Below are 16504 nucleotides of genomic sequence, written 5' to 3'. Positions count from 1 at the left end.
AGAGACTTACTGTGTTCATCAACTATTATAGAAAAGCGAACACAGTAAAGATGTCAATTCTCCCCAAACTGATATCCAGGTTCAATGCAATTTCTATCAAGATCCCAGCAAAATTTTTAATAGTTGTAAACAAAGTTATTCTAAAATTTATATGGAAAAGCAAGGGAACTCTAATAGATAAAACAAAATTATACTGCTATGGCAATCAAGACTGATTGACATTTGTGCAGAGATAGACACACACAGATTCATAGAGCAGTACAGAGAGTCCAGAAATAGACCTACACCAGCCCATTTTTGACAAAGGTGCAAAGAAATTCAGTGGAGGAAGTATAGTCTTTTCAAACAATGGTGCTGGAGCAAGTCTATCCATAAGCAAAACCAAAAGCAAAACAAACAAAAAAAGGAAAAAGAAGAAAGAAACTTAAGAAATTCCCACACCTTATACAAAAATTTGCCCCAGATAAATCATAAGTTTAAATGTGAAACTTTTAAAAGAAAACATATGAGAAAAATCTTCAGGAGCTAGGGCTTAATGAAGAGTTCTTAGACACGACACCAAAAGTACTATTTAAAAAAGAAGAACATCAATAAATTGGGCTTTATCAAATTAGAAACTTTTGTAAAGTATCATGTTAAGAAATGAAAAGATAAGCTATAGACAGTAAGAAAATGTTTATGAACCACATATATCACAAAGAGCACATTATATTCTAGAACATATAAAGAACTATCAAAACTCCACAATAAAAAAAATCTAATTACAAAATGGGCAAAAGACATGAAGAGACATTTTGTCAAAGAGAATATAGAGAGATGGCAAATAAGCCCACCAAAGGATGTGAAATCACTCTCCATTAGGGAAACACATATTAAGAACACGATGAAATATCACCGCACACCTATTAAAGCAGCTAAAATAAAAAATACTGACATTGGTAAATGCTGGTGAGAATGCAGAAAAACTGGATTTCTCATACACTCATGGTGGGAATGTAAAATGGTACAGTCCCTCCAGAAAATAGTTTAGCAGTTTCTTGAAAAACTAAACATTTATTTGACACATGACCCAGCAATTATATTCCAGGACATTTCTGTCAGAGAAATGAAAATTCATGTTCACACAGAAACCTTATACAAATGTTCATAACAGCTTTGTTTGTAGTAGCCTCAAATTAGAGACAGTCGAAAGTCCTTCAATAGGCAAATAGTTAAACAAATGGCTGTATATCCACACCATGGAATACTACTCAGCAATAAAAAAGATCAAATTGTTGATACATGCAACAGCTTGGATGGATCTTAAGGGTATTATGCTGAGTGACAATGCCAGTCTCAAAAAGTCACATACTATATGACGCCATTTCTCTAACATTTTCAAACTGACGCTGTTACAGAGATGGAGAAGAGGTTAGTGGTTGTCAAATGTTAGAGTGACGGTGTGGGGAGAGGAGGTCGTGACTTTAAAGGGGTAGCACAGGGGATCTCTGTGGCAATGGAATAGCTTTGCACTTGATTGCAGTGGTGGCTACACAAATCTACAAATGTGATAAAATGCAGGCACAGAACTGCACACACATATTGTACCAATATCAGTTTCCTGATTTCGATATTGTGCTATAGTTACTTAAGATATAAACATTTGAAGAAACTGGGTAAAGGAGGGTGCAGAGAATCTCTCTGTAGTGTCTTTACAATTTCCTGTGAATCTATAATTATTTCAAAGTAAAAGGTTTCTAAAAAGTGGCTTTCTGGCTGAATCTAAAACTCTCACAACACCAAATGCTGGTGAGGATGTAGAACAACAGGAACTCCCATTCATTGCTGGTGGGAATGCAAAATGGTACAGCCACTTTGGAAGACATTCTGACAGTTTCTTACAAAGCTAAACATACTCTTACCAGATGATCCAGCAATTGCACTCCTAAGTATTTAGCCAAATGAGTAGAAAACTTATGTCCACACAAAAACCTGCACATGAATGTTGATAGCAGCTTTATTCACAATTGCCAAAAATTGGAAGCAATTAAGATATCCTCTAGTAGAGGAGTGTATAAACAAACTGTGGTACCTCCATACAATGGAGTATTACTCAACATTAAGGAGAAATAAGCTATCAACCCATGAACAGACATGGAGGAAACCTAAATGCATATTGTTAAGTGAAAGAAGCCATTCTGAAAAAGCTGTATACTATATGATTACAATTATATGACATTCTGGAAAAGGCAAAACTACAGAGACAGTAAGTAGATCAGTGGTTTCCAGGGCTTTGGGGGAAGAGTGAAGGAGGAATAGGTGGAGCATGGGGCATTTTTAGGTCAGCAAAAGTATTTTACTGTAATGGTGGATATCTGACATTATGTATTAAATATTTGCTGGAACACATAGAACTGTATAATACAGAGTGAACTCTAATGTAACTATGGACTTTAGTTAATATTAATAATAATATCAGTATTGGTTATCAGTTGTAGCAAGTGTACCATACTAATGCAGGATGTTAATAACAGGAGAGACTGGGTGGTGGGTGGTTTTAGGGAAGGAGGTACATGGAAACCCTGCAATTTCTCGCAATTGTTCTATAAACTTAAAACTGCTCTGGAAAATTAATCTATTTAAAAAGTGGTTTTCTTATATGGAAGAATATGGGTTTACTTTTTGCTTTTTTTATTCCATACTTCTCTGAGTTTTAGTGTATTCTCTATTGTTTATAATAAAAAATTGTAGACATCTAAAAAAAAGCACTTGGTGTCCATTCTACATTCAATATTCTCAAGATTCTGCTTTGATTCTCTAAACCAGGGATCCCTAAACATTTTGGCATCAGGGACCAGTTTCATGGAAGACAATGTTTCCATGGATGGTGAGTGGGGGAGGGGAGAATGGACAGGAGGTGGAGCTCAGGTGGTGATGCGAGTGATGGGGAGTGGCTGTAAATACAGATGAAACTTCGCTTGCTTGACCACCACTCACCTCCTGCTGTGCAGCCAGGTTCCTAACAGGCCAAGGACAGATACCAGTCTGTGGCCCATGGGCTGGGGACCACAGCTCTAAAGCATAGGTAGATAATCTTGTTATTTACTAGTAATTCTTATAACATCATGCTGCCCTGGTTTGTGTTTGTTTTGTTTTGCTTCTTTTTTTTTTTTTTTTTTTGAAACAGAGTCTCACTTTGTTGCCTGGGCTAGAGTGAGTGCCGTGGCATCAGCCTAGCTCACAGCAACCTCAAACTCCTGGGCTTAAGGGATCCTACTGCCTCAGCCTCCTGAGTAGCTGGGACTACAGGCATGTGCCACCATGCCCGGCTAATTTTTTTCTACATATATTTTTAGTCGGCCAGCTAATTTCTTTCTATTTTTAGTAGAGATGGGGTCTCGCTCAGGCTGGTCTCGAGCTCAGGCTGGTCTCAAACTCATGACCTCGAGTGATCCACCCGCCTCGGCCTCCCAGAGGGCTAGGATTACAGGTCTGAGCCACCGCGCCGGCCTTTGTTTTGCTTCTTTTAGATTTTTATCACCAGGCTATAGAAATTTTGAGGAAAACAATGGAATGTATAATTTTTACAATATTTTATTATCACTAAGCATAGTATATAATTACTTTGCTTATATTTTCCTTTAATTCTGATAATAACTCAATGTTGTAAAAATTAACATCAGTATTTTCATGAGGAATCTGAGGCTAAATTAAGTAAGACACCAGTGAATACATAGCTAATCAATGATAGAGCCAAGATGAAACCCAAGTCTAATTCATTTCAATAGCACTTATTCGCAGTGTCTGCTGCACTGTCATGAATAGTTAATATTTATGATTTGTGGTAGGTTCTGGTAACCATTTTAGAAATAGTCTTACAAATCAGCAATAGCTCACTGTGTTTTGCATATTTTTCTCTCATTTTAATGCCATATTCTGCCTGCCTCTCCACTTACTCACTTTTTCCACTCAAAAACACATCTCCTAATATAAGATGGTAAGAAGATGGTTCCAAGAAAGAGTCAGACTATTCTCCTGGGAATGAAACAGGCATCTGAGACCACATCTTTTAAAATGGGTAATGCCAACCTGCAGTGTCCAGTCTCATTCCTCACTAAGTCTGGAATGGGTGATGTTGATATGCAAATCCTGTAGTGTATGTGGAGGCTCTTCTTGTTCTGCTCCCCACTCTACCCCCATCTGCTCCCCTCCGTCTGTCTCACGCATTCTCAGAGGCCAAAACCTAGGGTTTGAGATTCTACTGAAGACACAGATATGTCATTGACTTGCAGGATCAAGAACCAAAACCATATTCTGGACCCATTGCTCAGTAGGGATCTCCCAACAAACGAACTGCTTTAGGGTTTTCCTGATGAGGACAGACTACAGCAACAGGGGTGCCTGCAGTTGCTACCAAGCCCTACTGACCTTGGACATTTCTAATTAATTCTAGAGCTTATAAGATACAGTCAACATTCAGACATTTCAGGATGGAAGGATCACATATATTCTCCAGCCCCTTCCTCCCCCCACAAAGAACTGGCTCAAACAACAAAATAATCCATCTAAGACCCTTAAAAATAGTTTATTATATTCAGAAAAATCACAGTTTGAAGAAACCTGAAGCAAAAAGTACATAGGAGATGCCCTCATGGAATACTAAGAATATTCCATAGCAGAGAAAGAAGCTATGGGGTTTGTTCCAGAGGCACTGCATGGTGATAATAAAATGATGGGAAATAGAGGGAAAACAGATACAGGAAAGGGCGACAGACAGAGAAGCCAACTGGGTGTAGAGCATGGAGGGATCAGGGAAGGCGCCACACTCCAGGGTGGCTAAAGGCCTGGAAAATGCTGAACATGGCTGTTTTCACTGAGGTCAACGATTGGAGTATTGCCAGCTTTTACTGTCAGCTATTAAAGCAGAAATTTCTTCAGTGATCTTCTCTCTGAGAAAGGCCACCACCTGTAACAGGACACACATAGTTACTAAAGAGTTTAAGATGAATATTTTGAGCTCTTTCCTTCAAATTAGTTTCTCTTCTCTCTTACTCCTTTGACTTTGGAAAAGTTTTTAATATTCATCTGAACTTTCCAACATGAAACATATGCCCTACTCTCCAAGTGAACATGAACAAGCAACCACGCTTCACCTTTTCTTAGAGCTTCTGATAGCGCTTTTCAGACTGGAGGAGCAAAACCACGCATTGGCCTCTAAGAGATTTCCATTTCATGCAGTGAATCTACCCTAAGCCCAAAAGAGCCAGGCTCTGGAAATGCTTCTGAACTGACGGCCAGCCTCAGGAAATACAAGCCAGAAAGTGCCCAAGGCTTATTTTCCTAGATCACCAGACTCAGTATTCTAATGCGAATTAGGTACTAGAAATGATTTGCAAGACTGAAGGTGTGGTCTAGGTGCACAGCTATGGAAAGGGCTGAGAGACCCTGAAGCTTTGGGATGCCAGATGATGCCATTGTCTGCTTCCTTCTAACAAAGAGAAGTCAAGAGCCTCATCTGTCCCTACTGTTTCTCTTAAAGGCATCACATGGCCCTCTCTCCTTTTCCCCACCCACTCTGTTTTCCTCCCTCAGACACCTCCACATATGTCTTCCTCTGACCACACCTAACCCACCTCCACGTGCCTCACAGAGGGCCCCGGCGCTCTGTGGCATTGCCTTTGCGCACACCCTTGATGATGAAGATGGTGCCAGCGATGATGCCCACCAGACCCACAACCAGGCCCAGGGCGCACACCACATTCTCTGTAGTCTCTGGGAGGGGGGTTGGCACATCAATCTCTGGGGAAAAATAAGACAGAGTACATGGTAATGAACGAGGTAGGGAGGAATACTTAGGGCCAAATGTGGGGTCCTTATTCAAGAGAATATTAATAGATTAAAGAAGAGGAAGACAGAGTGATGCATTGAAGGAATTGCAGATTAAAAAGTGGAGGAAGCAGAGTGATGGGGGAAGGCAGGTATGTAAGTTGTAGCAGATGTTATGAAACAGGACACTCTGGGTTCCAGAGGTCCAGACACAAGCATCACAGGAGGAAACCTTAAAATAAAGTAGATTGAAGGATGGTCCGTACCCCAGTGCTTGAGAAGAGGCTCATCCAAGCCCAAGTGCTCCACTTTGCAATCATAGAAGTCCTCAGCTGAGGGCAGGAAGGGCAGATAGTGGAACTTGCGGAAAAGGTGATCTTCCCTGGGCAGGAAGACTGTCTCTGACACTCCTGTGGTGACAGGTTTGCCGTTTCGAAGCCATGTGACCTTGACCACCGGTGGGGAGAACTTGTCAATGAAACAGATGAGGACGTTGGGCTCTCCCGGTTCCACAGGGGTGTTTGTGAGAACAGTCACCTCTGGAGGCACTGGGGACACACGACAGAAATTAGTCCTCACCGCTCAGGCTTGCACCCCTCCCTCCCACACTGAATTGTGGTACAAACCTATTTAAGACTCTAATGCCAAAAAACTGTTGAAATTGTGCCCTGAAAAGTCTGTGCCACATTCTCAGAGGCCTATCTCTGACACCCTCTGCCGTGAACTGGAGCCAGTATTGAGGGATAATATATCCAAGGACCTCACTCCTGGCTCCCCCAGCAGGACTCAGCGAAATGCCCTGTGCGTGACCATGGGTGACAGGGACAAGATTTGAGCACATCAAGAAAGGAACAAACCCATAAAGTTCTTGGGCCTGTGGCATGAAAGTTTTGGGCTTGTTTATTGGCAAGGTTAAGCCCCTGGGAGGAAAAGTCAGTCACAATAATATGACAAAGAGCTTAAGCATCTATTTGAAAGCCATGGATACCCATGCCCAGGAGAGCAGCAGAGAGAGAGCTACCATTGGTGTTCGGGGTGCTGTTAGAGCGCTTCGTCATGATGTCCAGGTTGGCTTTGTCCACAGCTATATTGGCCAGTGCACCCTGCGCCTCAAAGCTGGCAAATCGTCCAAATTCTTCAAGCCGCCAGACCGTCTCCTTCTTGTCCAGGTCCACATGGAAAATCTCATCGCCATCAAAGTCAAACATAAACTCGCCTGATTGTTCAGGGGCCAGATAGAACTCAGCCTGGATGATCACATGTTCCTCTGAAAAGGCAGGAAAGGGGGCGGTCAGGAGGGGGAGATGGAGGAGAACCCACGTACAGTAGACAGGAGCTGGTGGAGAAAGAGCGGGCCCAGTGGAATGGGGGGTGATCGAGAGTAGGGATGAGTGAAAGACGAGGTCTGGGTGGGGGACGTCGTGCTGGGGGTGGGGGACGTTGTGCTGGGGGTGGGGCAGCAGTGGGGGCTGTGTTAGAGAAGGTAGACTGAAAGGAGACGAGGAGGGCCGAGAATTGAGTCTCATGAAGCTGTTGTTTGGCTCCATGTTACTAGCTGGGAAATGATTTCCTCTTTAGAAATCCAGCAGCAGCCCCTAAAAGAGAAATGTTCTCTCACTCTCTTTACCCAGGCATTAAACACACTCAGGCCAGAGTTCCAGAGCATCTCAGAACATTGTACTCTAAGAAGAAAGAAGCACTGCTTGAAAGGTTGGGATTTGAACTCTGGAATCAAATAAAATCTTAAATTCTTATTCGGCTACTTACCTAGTGATCTTGAGCAGATCAGTCTACCTACATATGTGTAGTATTCTTGTTACATAGTTCTGTTGTGGTTTTGAGTCTGTCATATTCTGTCATAGGTTTGTGTTTAAGATTCAGTGAGATAAGGTAAGTAATTTCTGAGTATATCAACAAGCCTATAACAAGCAGTGTTCACAGTTTAGGATCAGAAATTGCTTTGTATTTAAGGACCAAATCCATAGAAAATATGGATTTTTGAATTTCCTGGGGCCTGAGGTACCCAGGAAATTAAGACTGAGACCTTGCAGCGTTGTAGAGTAACTACTTCCCTGGATCCAAATCCACATTGTGGATACTTCTGTGAGGAGATCATGTTTGGATTGACCTTGGCAACTTGACCTTTTATCTTAATGCTTCTGAAATTGAGCCTGTTATTATGGAACATATTCTACTGTGGTTGATACTGAGAATAACCAACACCAAGGGAATAATCAACTTGAATGAGAAAAGCTACAGTTGGGGAGTTGGAGAGTATGCTGTCTCCGTGGTGTGTGGAGATGAGAAGGGACATTGTTTCCCTCCTTAGCCTTCAAAGACAAGGTGAGAGATCTTAATGTTTGACCATGTATTGATAAACCTAGAGATTTATTTAGCATTTGAATGTATGCGTGCCACACACACTCACACACACACACACACACACACACACACACACACACACACACATATTCTAGCTACCCCTTTCCAAATCAAGGAAGAACCTCTATCTTTCCAGGTGAACATCCTCATCCATATATGGCTCTTTCTGGGCAGTAGGCACCTATAATTGCCACTGTGGGTGTGGGAGCTGGGTTATTATTTTGCTTATTTCCGGTCTACCTGACAGACACCCTCTGTGGGGGTTACTCTGGGTGAAGAATACTTTTTCACAATACATCTTTACAACAGCACAGATGTTTGCTCTGGGGATGGCAGAGAATAATATCAGGCTCCTTAGTTCCTTATTCATTTTTCTACTCTCTTGAAAATATTACTAAGTAACAGTGAGCAAAGGCCATGTAAGATCTATTGTAACACAGAGTTGGGGGGGGGGCGGTGGAGGGATGGCTAGCACTGTCCCAAGAGGCAGTAAATTAAATGTGACTCATATCAGCATTCCTGCACTCCCACCTCCCTCGGTCAATTGCTGCTCTTTGGTGACTTTTCTTTCTAATCATCTTCAATACAGTGTCTGTGTTCAAAGTATGCTGTCACGATTTACATGCCAAAAAATAACAACTGTACCATCTATTTAGCTAAGAACAGTGCTAAGAACTTCTCATATGTTTTTCATTTAATTCTAACAAAATTATGTGAGGTTTTTAATTTTTAATTTCACTAATTTTCCAGAGATGTAACTTGTTAATGCCTGTCCAAAAATAATGCCCCCAAGTTTGGCTTATATTTAATATTGACTCAGTGGCAATAATCAATTTATAGCTCAGTTTTGTTCCTCCAAAATAAATTTGACTTATACTTCAGTTTGCAGTGAGGGAAGAACTCCTCCAAACTACAATTTATTATACTTTCAGACTTAGACACACATAAGCCTGTCGCACTTTCCTTTCACGCCAAAGGTTGTCTTGCAAATGTTTTCAGTTCATTTCTCAAAAGCTTGGTAGTCTATCATCCCCAGTTTGGATTTTCCCAGCACCTACCTTTGACAGCCCAGGATTCCTGAGGGCTCATCAGGGCAGCCATGATGAAAAATCCTAGCACGCGGACTCCACTTATGGCCATTTTCATCTCGGGTGCTTTGATGGGGGTGAGTAGAGCTCAGGAGTGAGGCCGAACAAATACGAATAAAAGGAAAGAGAATGTGGGATGCGATAGAGTCTGACATGATTAAAATTCAAATCAGTCAAGCTTCAGCCAATCAGAAAAATCTTTTGAGATGACACATGTGTTGCTAGGGGCAGGGTTCTTTTAAACTATCCAGGACAGGAGATACTCGCTCAGTTCATTAGATTAAAAAGTAAAGTTCTTAATCAAACAAATAGAACAACAATAAAAAAAAAAAAATCAAGCTTTTGAGAATGCTGGTCAATCACTCGCAAACTCTTCCATCCCAATCCAGGTTCTAGAATGGGATAGGCCTGAAGTACATTGGTGAGGATAGAATCGATGGAAACACCCTAAAATGAGAGCTAAATACTGCTCATGCCTCTGTGCTGTGAAGGCTGGAGAGTTTGTCGAAGGGACAAGAAATCATCTAACCAGAAAGTAGACTCTCAGGCCCCATGGGGAAGAAACTCATTATCGCTTCATGCTTCTCCAGGGTCCTAGACCCCAAGGTGACCAACTCAGCCCAGCAGCTTGGGATTGCTGGCATCGTGCTGTCCTTAGAGAACATGGGAGGAGACACTGAGTTTCAGTACTCCCAAAGCTGGCGAAGGATGCGAAGCTTTACCTTGCCACACAGGTAGTGGTTAGTGGAAACAGTGGGTTGTACAGGGGTTACCTTCTCCTAATCCCTACCATCTTAAATATGACCAGAGATAGGAGTTGACTCCTCGTTTGAAGACCAGGGTCAATGAGTGTGGCAGAATAAATTGGGCAGAGCGTGTTTTAGCAGGAACACTAAGAAAATAATCCACAGGAGAGCTTTGCTATTCCTTCCCTCATGTCACAGGATTAGGAAAATTTTTCTCTTGTCATATGGTTACTAAAGTTCTGATCCAAAGAATGTGTTTTGATGTTCATCATAGAGAATACAGAAAGTTAAGAGACTCTGACTCTCATGTTTCTGAAAATACAGTGCAACAGAAAGGAAAATGTTAAACCACACCTAGAAAGGACTGGAATCCAAATACTTCCAATGAAGAGTGGCTTTGCAGTGAGGGAGCACATCAGATGGTGAGTCCATCGTTCAGTATCAGTCATAACACGTCTACTGAGGGTGGATCTGCCACACTGTTGTGCTGAGATCTTATCCTGCAGTGCAGCCATCCTCACAAATAATGACGGCACACACCCTACACATTATTGATTATCTGATCACATCTAAGGGCTCTGAGCATCCTCTGACAATAACTCCTAGATCACTAAGAGGAGAACCACAGCACAACTCTGTCTTAAAATTTTTCAGGAATACATTTTCTGGAGGCCGGAGAATGGGCCACATGAGAGTTCTACAGTATCAGTCCATGCTGAGAGTCTGATAACGTGATTTAGGCTTGTCATGTCTTTCAGAGGCAAAACCATGTGTAACTTTTCTGTCTCTACCCTTTGCTGGCTACCATAATGCCTTGCTCTTGAAAAGAGCTTGATAAATATATGGTAAACTCAAAGACATTTTACATGTCACCTCCAACCTAAGGTGTTGCTCAGTAACTTGTGATATTGTTTAGTCCTAAAACACTGATTGGTTCTCCTGATGAGATTACTCAATTTGGAAGACTTTAGAAAAGACTTTCAGTTCTCTTTCTCTGTAACAGGAGAGAAGTTTCTATTTGGACACAACTCATGGTTCCCTATTCTCTCCCGCACTCTAACTTCCTATGTGTTTGAGGGAATTTCTGAAGGCTCCTGAATGAGGTCTCCCTGGTGATAATAAATGGAGAGGAGCCACGGTACCAGTCGGAGTTCAGGCAGGAAACAGAAATCCCTGTAGACAATCTAGACAGGATTGAACCTATTACACGGAATCATCCCTTAAAACCGTTAGGAAGCCTGGAGGAGCACGAGTCAGTGCAGATCACAAGATCAGGAACCCACAGGAAGCTCTGCTGATGTCAAGTAGAGCCCTCAGGGAGCGGCGTGTCTTGGGAACACAAGGCTGCTGCCAAAACTCATATCTGTGAAACGTTGTGTTCACTGTCTGAGATGGCTTCAGCCTAAGTTCCACCTCCCAAGTCTCATAATATCAAGTTTCACTGGAAAAATGCATGCCACATTCAGAAACCTGTGGACAAGGAGAGCCTGGGAGATGTAATAGTCTTACTTCTATTCCCTGAGATACAGACAGAACTATAGAAGTAAATGGGAATTTTATAAAAATTACTAAATGCAAATATATATGTGTATATATATGTGTGTGTGTTTATATATGCATATGCAAATGTTTATCTCCACCATAGCTCACTCTAGTTCTCCCCACAGAGCTGAGCCTAAAACCGGAGGACACATTCTTTCGGAGTAATAGGTTAAGACAGAATTGAGAGAGCTTTCACGTCGGGCCCAGATCAAGTGCGAGACCTGAATACTTCATTTGTTTGTGTGGTTGTGTTCTGAGAACTTCCAGCCCCTTTTTTAAAACTCGCTTTCCCTTTCCCTTTTCCTCTTGCACTCAGGGTCTTCGTGGTGTTTTCTCCTACTGAGGACTCCCTCCCGGAGGTGCTGAGGGGATATGGATCTAGACGTTTCCTTCCCAATTCAATGCACGAAAAACTTTTGTTTGTGTCACTTCTCCACAACCCGAGAGGTGGCAGAAGTTAGTCTGCTGAAATAAATCTCTGCCAGAATAAAAACTGTGAACTGTTGATATCAACAAAGGTGCTAGGGTGGTGGGTAAATGGGCCTTCCTAGCATGTCCTCTGTGACCAAAGTGGTCCATGACAACAGGGCTCATCTTTTGCCAGGAGGACGACAGCTCGAGAGTTTGATTCGTTTTGTCTTCACCCCCACCTGACATCTGACGCTTTGAAGACCAGAGTTGTCTTTATACACACCTCCAGGCGTGTAAACCTACCCTCTTTACTTGGGTAGTCTTTGTTTGGAAACCCTGAATCCGCATCCCAGAATATTTTCCCTGCCAGCAAACCGCAGGTTCCATTGCTATAATTTGAGCACCTACAGTCAGATTGCTCTATAATCCCCAATTTTCTTAAATTTTCTTGTCTATTCTAAAAGGCACAAACTGAACCTTATAATCCAGAGATGGTGAAGGAAAAGATTAATTTGAAAAGTCACCAAAGAAGCCTAATGGTGGTTGTCTCCAATAGCTGCCCCCACAGGGCCGATCCACGGCTTGATTCACTCACTCAGCACCTCCTGTTCCTCAGACACTCTGGCAACTTGTTGTCTGTCTATTATCTTGGCCATTCCAAAGCTGACACAAATAATCAGTACATAGGACATTGTGTGTAATGCAAAATGGTTTTCATCTTCTGGAAAAGCGCACACCCTCACCTGTGCATCCTCTTTTAGCCAGGAATAGGGAACAATTTTACTCAACCAGCCATGTAGGTCAGTCCAGAAGCTGCAACTTTAAATATTATGCTCTGTTGCATGAGGTCTAAAGTGTGGAACCTCATCAAGGCCTGAATGATTTTATAGATCACGCGTGTGCGTGTGTGTGTGTGTGTGTGTGTGTGTGTGTGTGTTGGGGAAGGAGAGCTGGAAAAGTCTCTATTTTGAATCAATCTAATTTATAGAATTTTAGTATATTCATTAAGTCTTTAAATACTATTTGCTCATATTCTATATTTAAGGTACTATTTTTAATTGGTTTTTGAGAACATCTGAAGCATACAAGTGTAACTGCTCGATTGGATAAGCACTAAGCAAAATTTCTAATCACGTTGAAATCACTGTGCCTGCTGTCACCCCTTTAGGCATTCTCACTGGAGATGCTATCCTCTGCTGTTGGGGATATCACATGAATTATTTGGTCAATTTTAATTAATGTGTCATGCTATAATTCCATTTCGTTGCACAAACATATCTTAATACAGCAATTAGGTTATTTGGTACTACATAATATTTGAACATCCCAACTCGATTTCAGATAAATTTTTCTATCCCCTACTGGAAATTTTTGCAGCAAATTTTAAGTTTGGATTTCCTTCCTTCTCACATTCTAGTTGGAACTTTGAGGCTATGGCCCATCTGGGGTGGGTTCAGGGAGAGGGGGAAAGAGTAAAAGGCCAAACATGTGTTACCTGAAGTGAAATGTTTGTGTTCTCTGGGCGCGGATGATGCTCACAGCGATGCGTTTCTCTCGTGCATGCTCTTCAGATTCCCTCAGGCCCAGGTCTGGTGTGCAGGAAACAGTTGATGCCCACAAACTCTGGAGTGCAGACCATTCCCCTGCAGTCACCCTTTCCAGGCCCCCTGCCAGCTGCGGCACCTAACCTGCCCTCTAGGCTTCTGGTGGGATCAGGAGCCCGTTCTGTGGTCTTCAACCACTCAACTTCATGTCAGATAGAAGAGACTTTGGTTCTCCTAGAAAACAGTTTCAGTAAATTCCAGGCAAGCAAGTTCATCCCTTTCCCATATAATTTGGGGTAGAAGATAGAATTCACAGTGAGGAGCAGATTTTTTCCAGGATCTCACAAATCCGTTCTGTCCTATATGATCTCTGACCACCCTTTGCTCAGTGAAGAGAGAATAGTAGAAACTTGTTTTTCCTGTTATTTCATCTGTGAGTTCTGCAAAAGCAGTGAGAACAGTCCTACAAGTCCATAGATATGTGTTAACGACCCCTTTGTTGAAATTGAGGAAAGACCATTTTTTTAAAAAAAAAATCACAAACATTATATAAACAAGTATAAATTACAGTCATTGTCTGTCACTTGTCATGTAGGCATAATTATAACACAGTTTAGGAAACGGAGATAGAACTAGCAATGTGAGTTGTCTTTCTTGGTCCAATTTTCTTACAGGATTATAGGGAAGAGTAGGCTTATAACACGGTTTATGTCAGATTAAGCATTACACAGGGATCTCTCTGTTAAGGAATACATCTGAGTTTCTTTCAACCTCTTCTAAGTACCCTGCTTTTTTCCCACGAGTACAATTGACATGTGAGGCCTCAGTCAGTGCTGTGCTCTGTCCAGTCACTCGGCTTGACAGTGCCAGTGTCCTTCTAAGGCAGTAAGGACATCTACTCTTGGGCATGTGCCACATAAAAGGCACAACTGGGTAGAATTGAAGATTATTCTTTCAGGGGAAAATAACACGATTTCTAGAAGGGCTTTTCCTTTTACTCAGGAGGGAATTCAGAGGCTGGAGTTCCAGTCTGGAACTGACCGTGCCCAGACAATAGTGCCATCAGACAATAGGCATTTCTGCCACCTTTTCTCTGGACATATGCAGCATTATTTGGAAATGTTTGTCCATTACGCATGATCTCTGCTCATTTCTGGAGACTGTAAGAATGTCTGTGTAGCAGCCCTTTTCTACTCATATCCTTTCTAAAAGGTATAACTGAGGGTCAGAAAGTAAAACCTTGAAGATGTTCTTCTAATGTATTTGGTGAGCAATCGTAATAAAGGAGCCGGGTCCTAGACACGCAAAACACCGATTGCAGAGAAGTTAGGAAGGAGACAAGACATCTGAAGAACCAATCGCTAGAGCCTCCTGGCTTATTGGATTAGGACGAGAAAGGTGGTAGAAAATGATAAAGGAGTACATAAGTACTTAAGATTTTTAGGATGAATGTCTTGAAAAAATGAAGGAAATTTTCACAAAAAATATTCATGTGGAGAAAGTGGCTCTTGTTTGCATTGGGCACAGCACAGGTCAGGCACAGAGTGTATGAGGGAAATGTGTTAAGTTATTACAATGTAACGGGGAAAACATGAGTGGATTAATAGCACCTAAACAATAAACCATTTCATGACTTAGCATAGTCCCCAACTTACGATGGTTCAACTTTACAATGGGTTTTCTGGGTATTAAATGAATTTTTAGCTTATATTTTTGACTTATGGTGAGTTTATCAGGACATAACCCAATCATAAGTCAAGAAGCATCTGTACATGAGAAGTGACCAATACTGCAAAATGTTTTTTTAAAAACCAGGTGTTATGATAGGAAATAAACTATTTTAGGTTTCTGGGGTTAGTTTTGAACTCTGAAACTTTTAAAAAGGTGGAAAGAAAGCTGAGAAATAAGCTAGAGGGTTGTCATTGCCTTCACTGAAATTCTTTTTGGGACACATTTTCTCCCTCACCAATTAAAAATACTATTACAACTAATATACTAAACCATACCATTATATTTTCTCGATAACAATTGTATCTCCATTTTATCCTGAGAAACCTAGGTTTTAAAGAAGTCTATTCTTTTGGTCGAGGTCTCACTTAGAGAGTGGGAACTGTGGAATTCTAAATCAAGTCTCTAACTGTGTAGCCAGCAATATGTGGAATCTAAAAACTTGTCCACTCAAAACACTAAAACCACTCCAACCACAAACATAGCCGTGGGTGGGGATGGCAGTTGCTTCTTTCTTGTACACTATGGTGGTAGGTAAAGGATTCTCAGGAAACATCTTTCCCCTGATTTTCTAACTTATAAGTGGGACTAGGCTTCCCTCTTGTGGTCAGCAATGCTCAATTCTTCCTAAATGCTTTTGACATTGAGTTTTCAGATACCTTACGAAAGGTCAAATGTTTCTTAATCAGGATGCTTTAACTAACTTTGTTCTTTATGTACATACTCAAAAATTCCCAGGCATGTTTGATCTAATTAGCTTGCTTAAATGGTTTGTAATTTTAAAATGTTTAAAGTCTTTTTATACTATCACCATGCCTTTTTTGAATAAGCACACAAAACATAAAATGTATTTCTTTTAAATAATTTGAAAATTGAGATAATCTTTTTAAAATGGAAAAAATTAACTCCATATCATTTTGACTCTTGTGGATAAATACTTAATAACACCCTCTCTATTTCTCCACGACAAATTGAATCTTAGGCTAATTTTCTAGCTGTTTCCCAAAAACCTGAAAAAGAGAGAATGGCAGCTGGATTTCTAGGCAACATTGCTTGAGGTATAAATGGCCTCTGATTGGCAATTTGTGTCTTGACTGGGAAGAATATTGGATGAACTACAACAAATGGTGGGAATCCATAGTTGGAGATCTCTGGATGCACTGACGTTTGTACCTGAGTGTACCCTTGTGGGGACTCTGGAAGCTACACTCATGTCACGCTATTTGTTACAAGAGGTGCTGGCTCCTACGTGGCATGA

At 41.4% G+C, this 16504-nt stretch overlaps 1 protein-coding gene across 2 annotated transcripts; it reads right to left on the bottom strand.

The window, feature by feature from the left end:
- Nucleotides 1–4539: 4539 nt before the first annotated feature.
- LOC123631796 (mamu class II histocompatibility antigen, DR alpha chain) lies at nucleotides 4540–9456 on the bottom strand. 2 transcript variants are annotated; one of them, XM_045541780.1, is made up of 5 exons: nucleotides 9246–9456; nucleotides 6827–7072; nucleotides 6072–6353; nucleotides 5613–5778; nucleotides 4540–4945 (listed from the first exon to the last, which is right to left on the bottom strand). In XM_045541780.1, the coding sequence occupies exons 1-4, from the start codon at nucleotides 9331–9333 to the stop codon at nucleotides 5624–5626; spliced, it is 771 nt and encodes a 256-aa protein (XP_045397736.1). In that variant the 5' UTR covers nucleotides 9334–9456; the 3' UTR covers nucleotides 4540–4945; nucleotides 5613–5623. The 2 variants fall into 2 exon arrangements, with proteins under 2 accessions (XP_045397736.1, XP_045397737.1); XM_045541781.1 differs by having other exon boundaries at nucleotides 5623–5778; nucleotides 9246–9411.
- Nucleotides 9457–16504: the final 7048 nt, after the last annotated feature.

The sequence above is a fragment of the Lemur catta genome, chromosome 2, assembly GCF_020740605.2.
Source record: "Lemur catta isolate mLemCat1 chromosome 2, mLemCat1.pri, whole genome shotgun sequence".
NCBI classification, from domain to species: domain Eukaryota; kingdom Metazoa; phylum Chordata; class Mammalia; order Primates; family Lemuridae; genus Lemur; species Lemur catta.
This window is presented reverse-complemented; position numbering and strand designations above follow the sequence as displayed.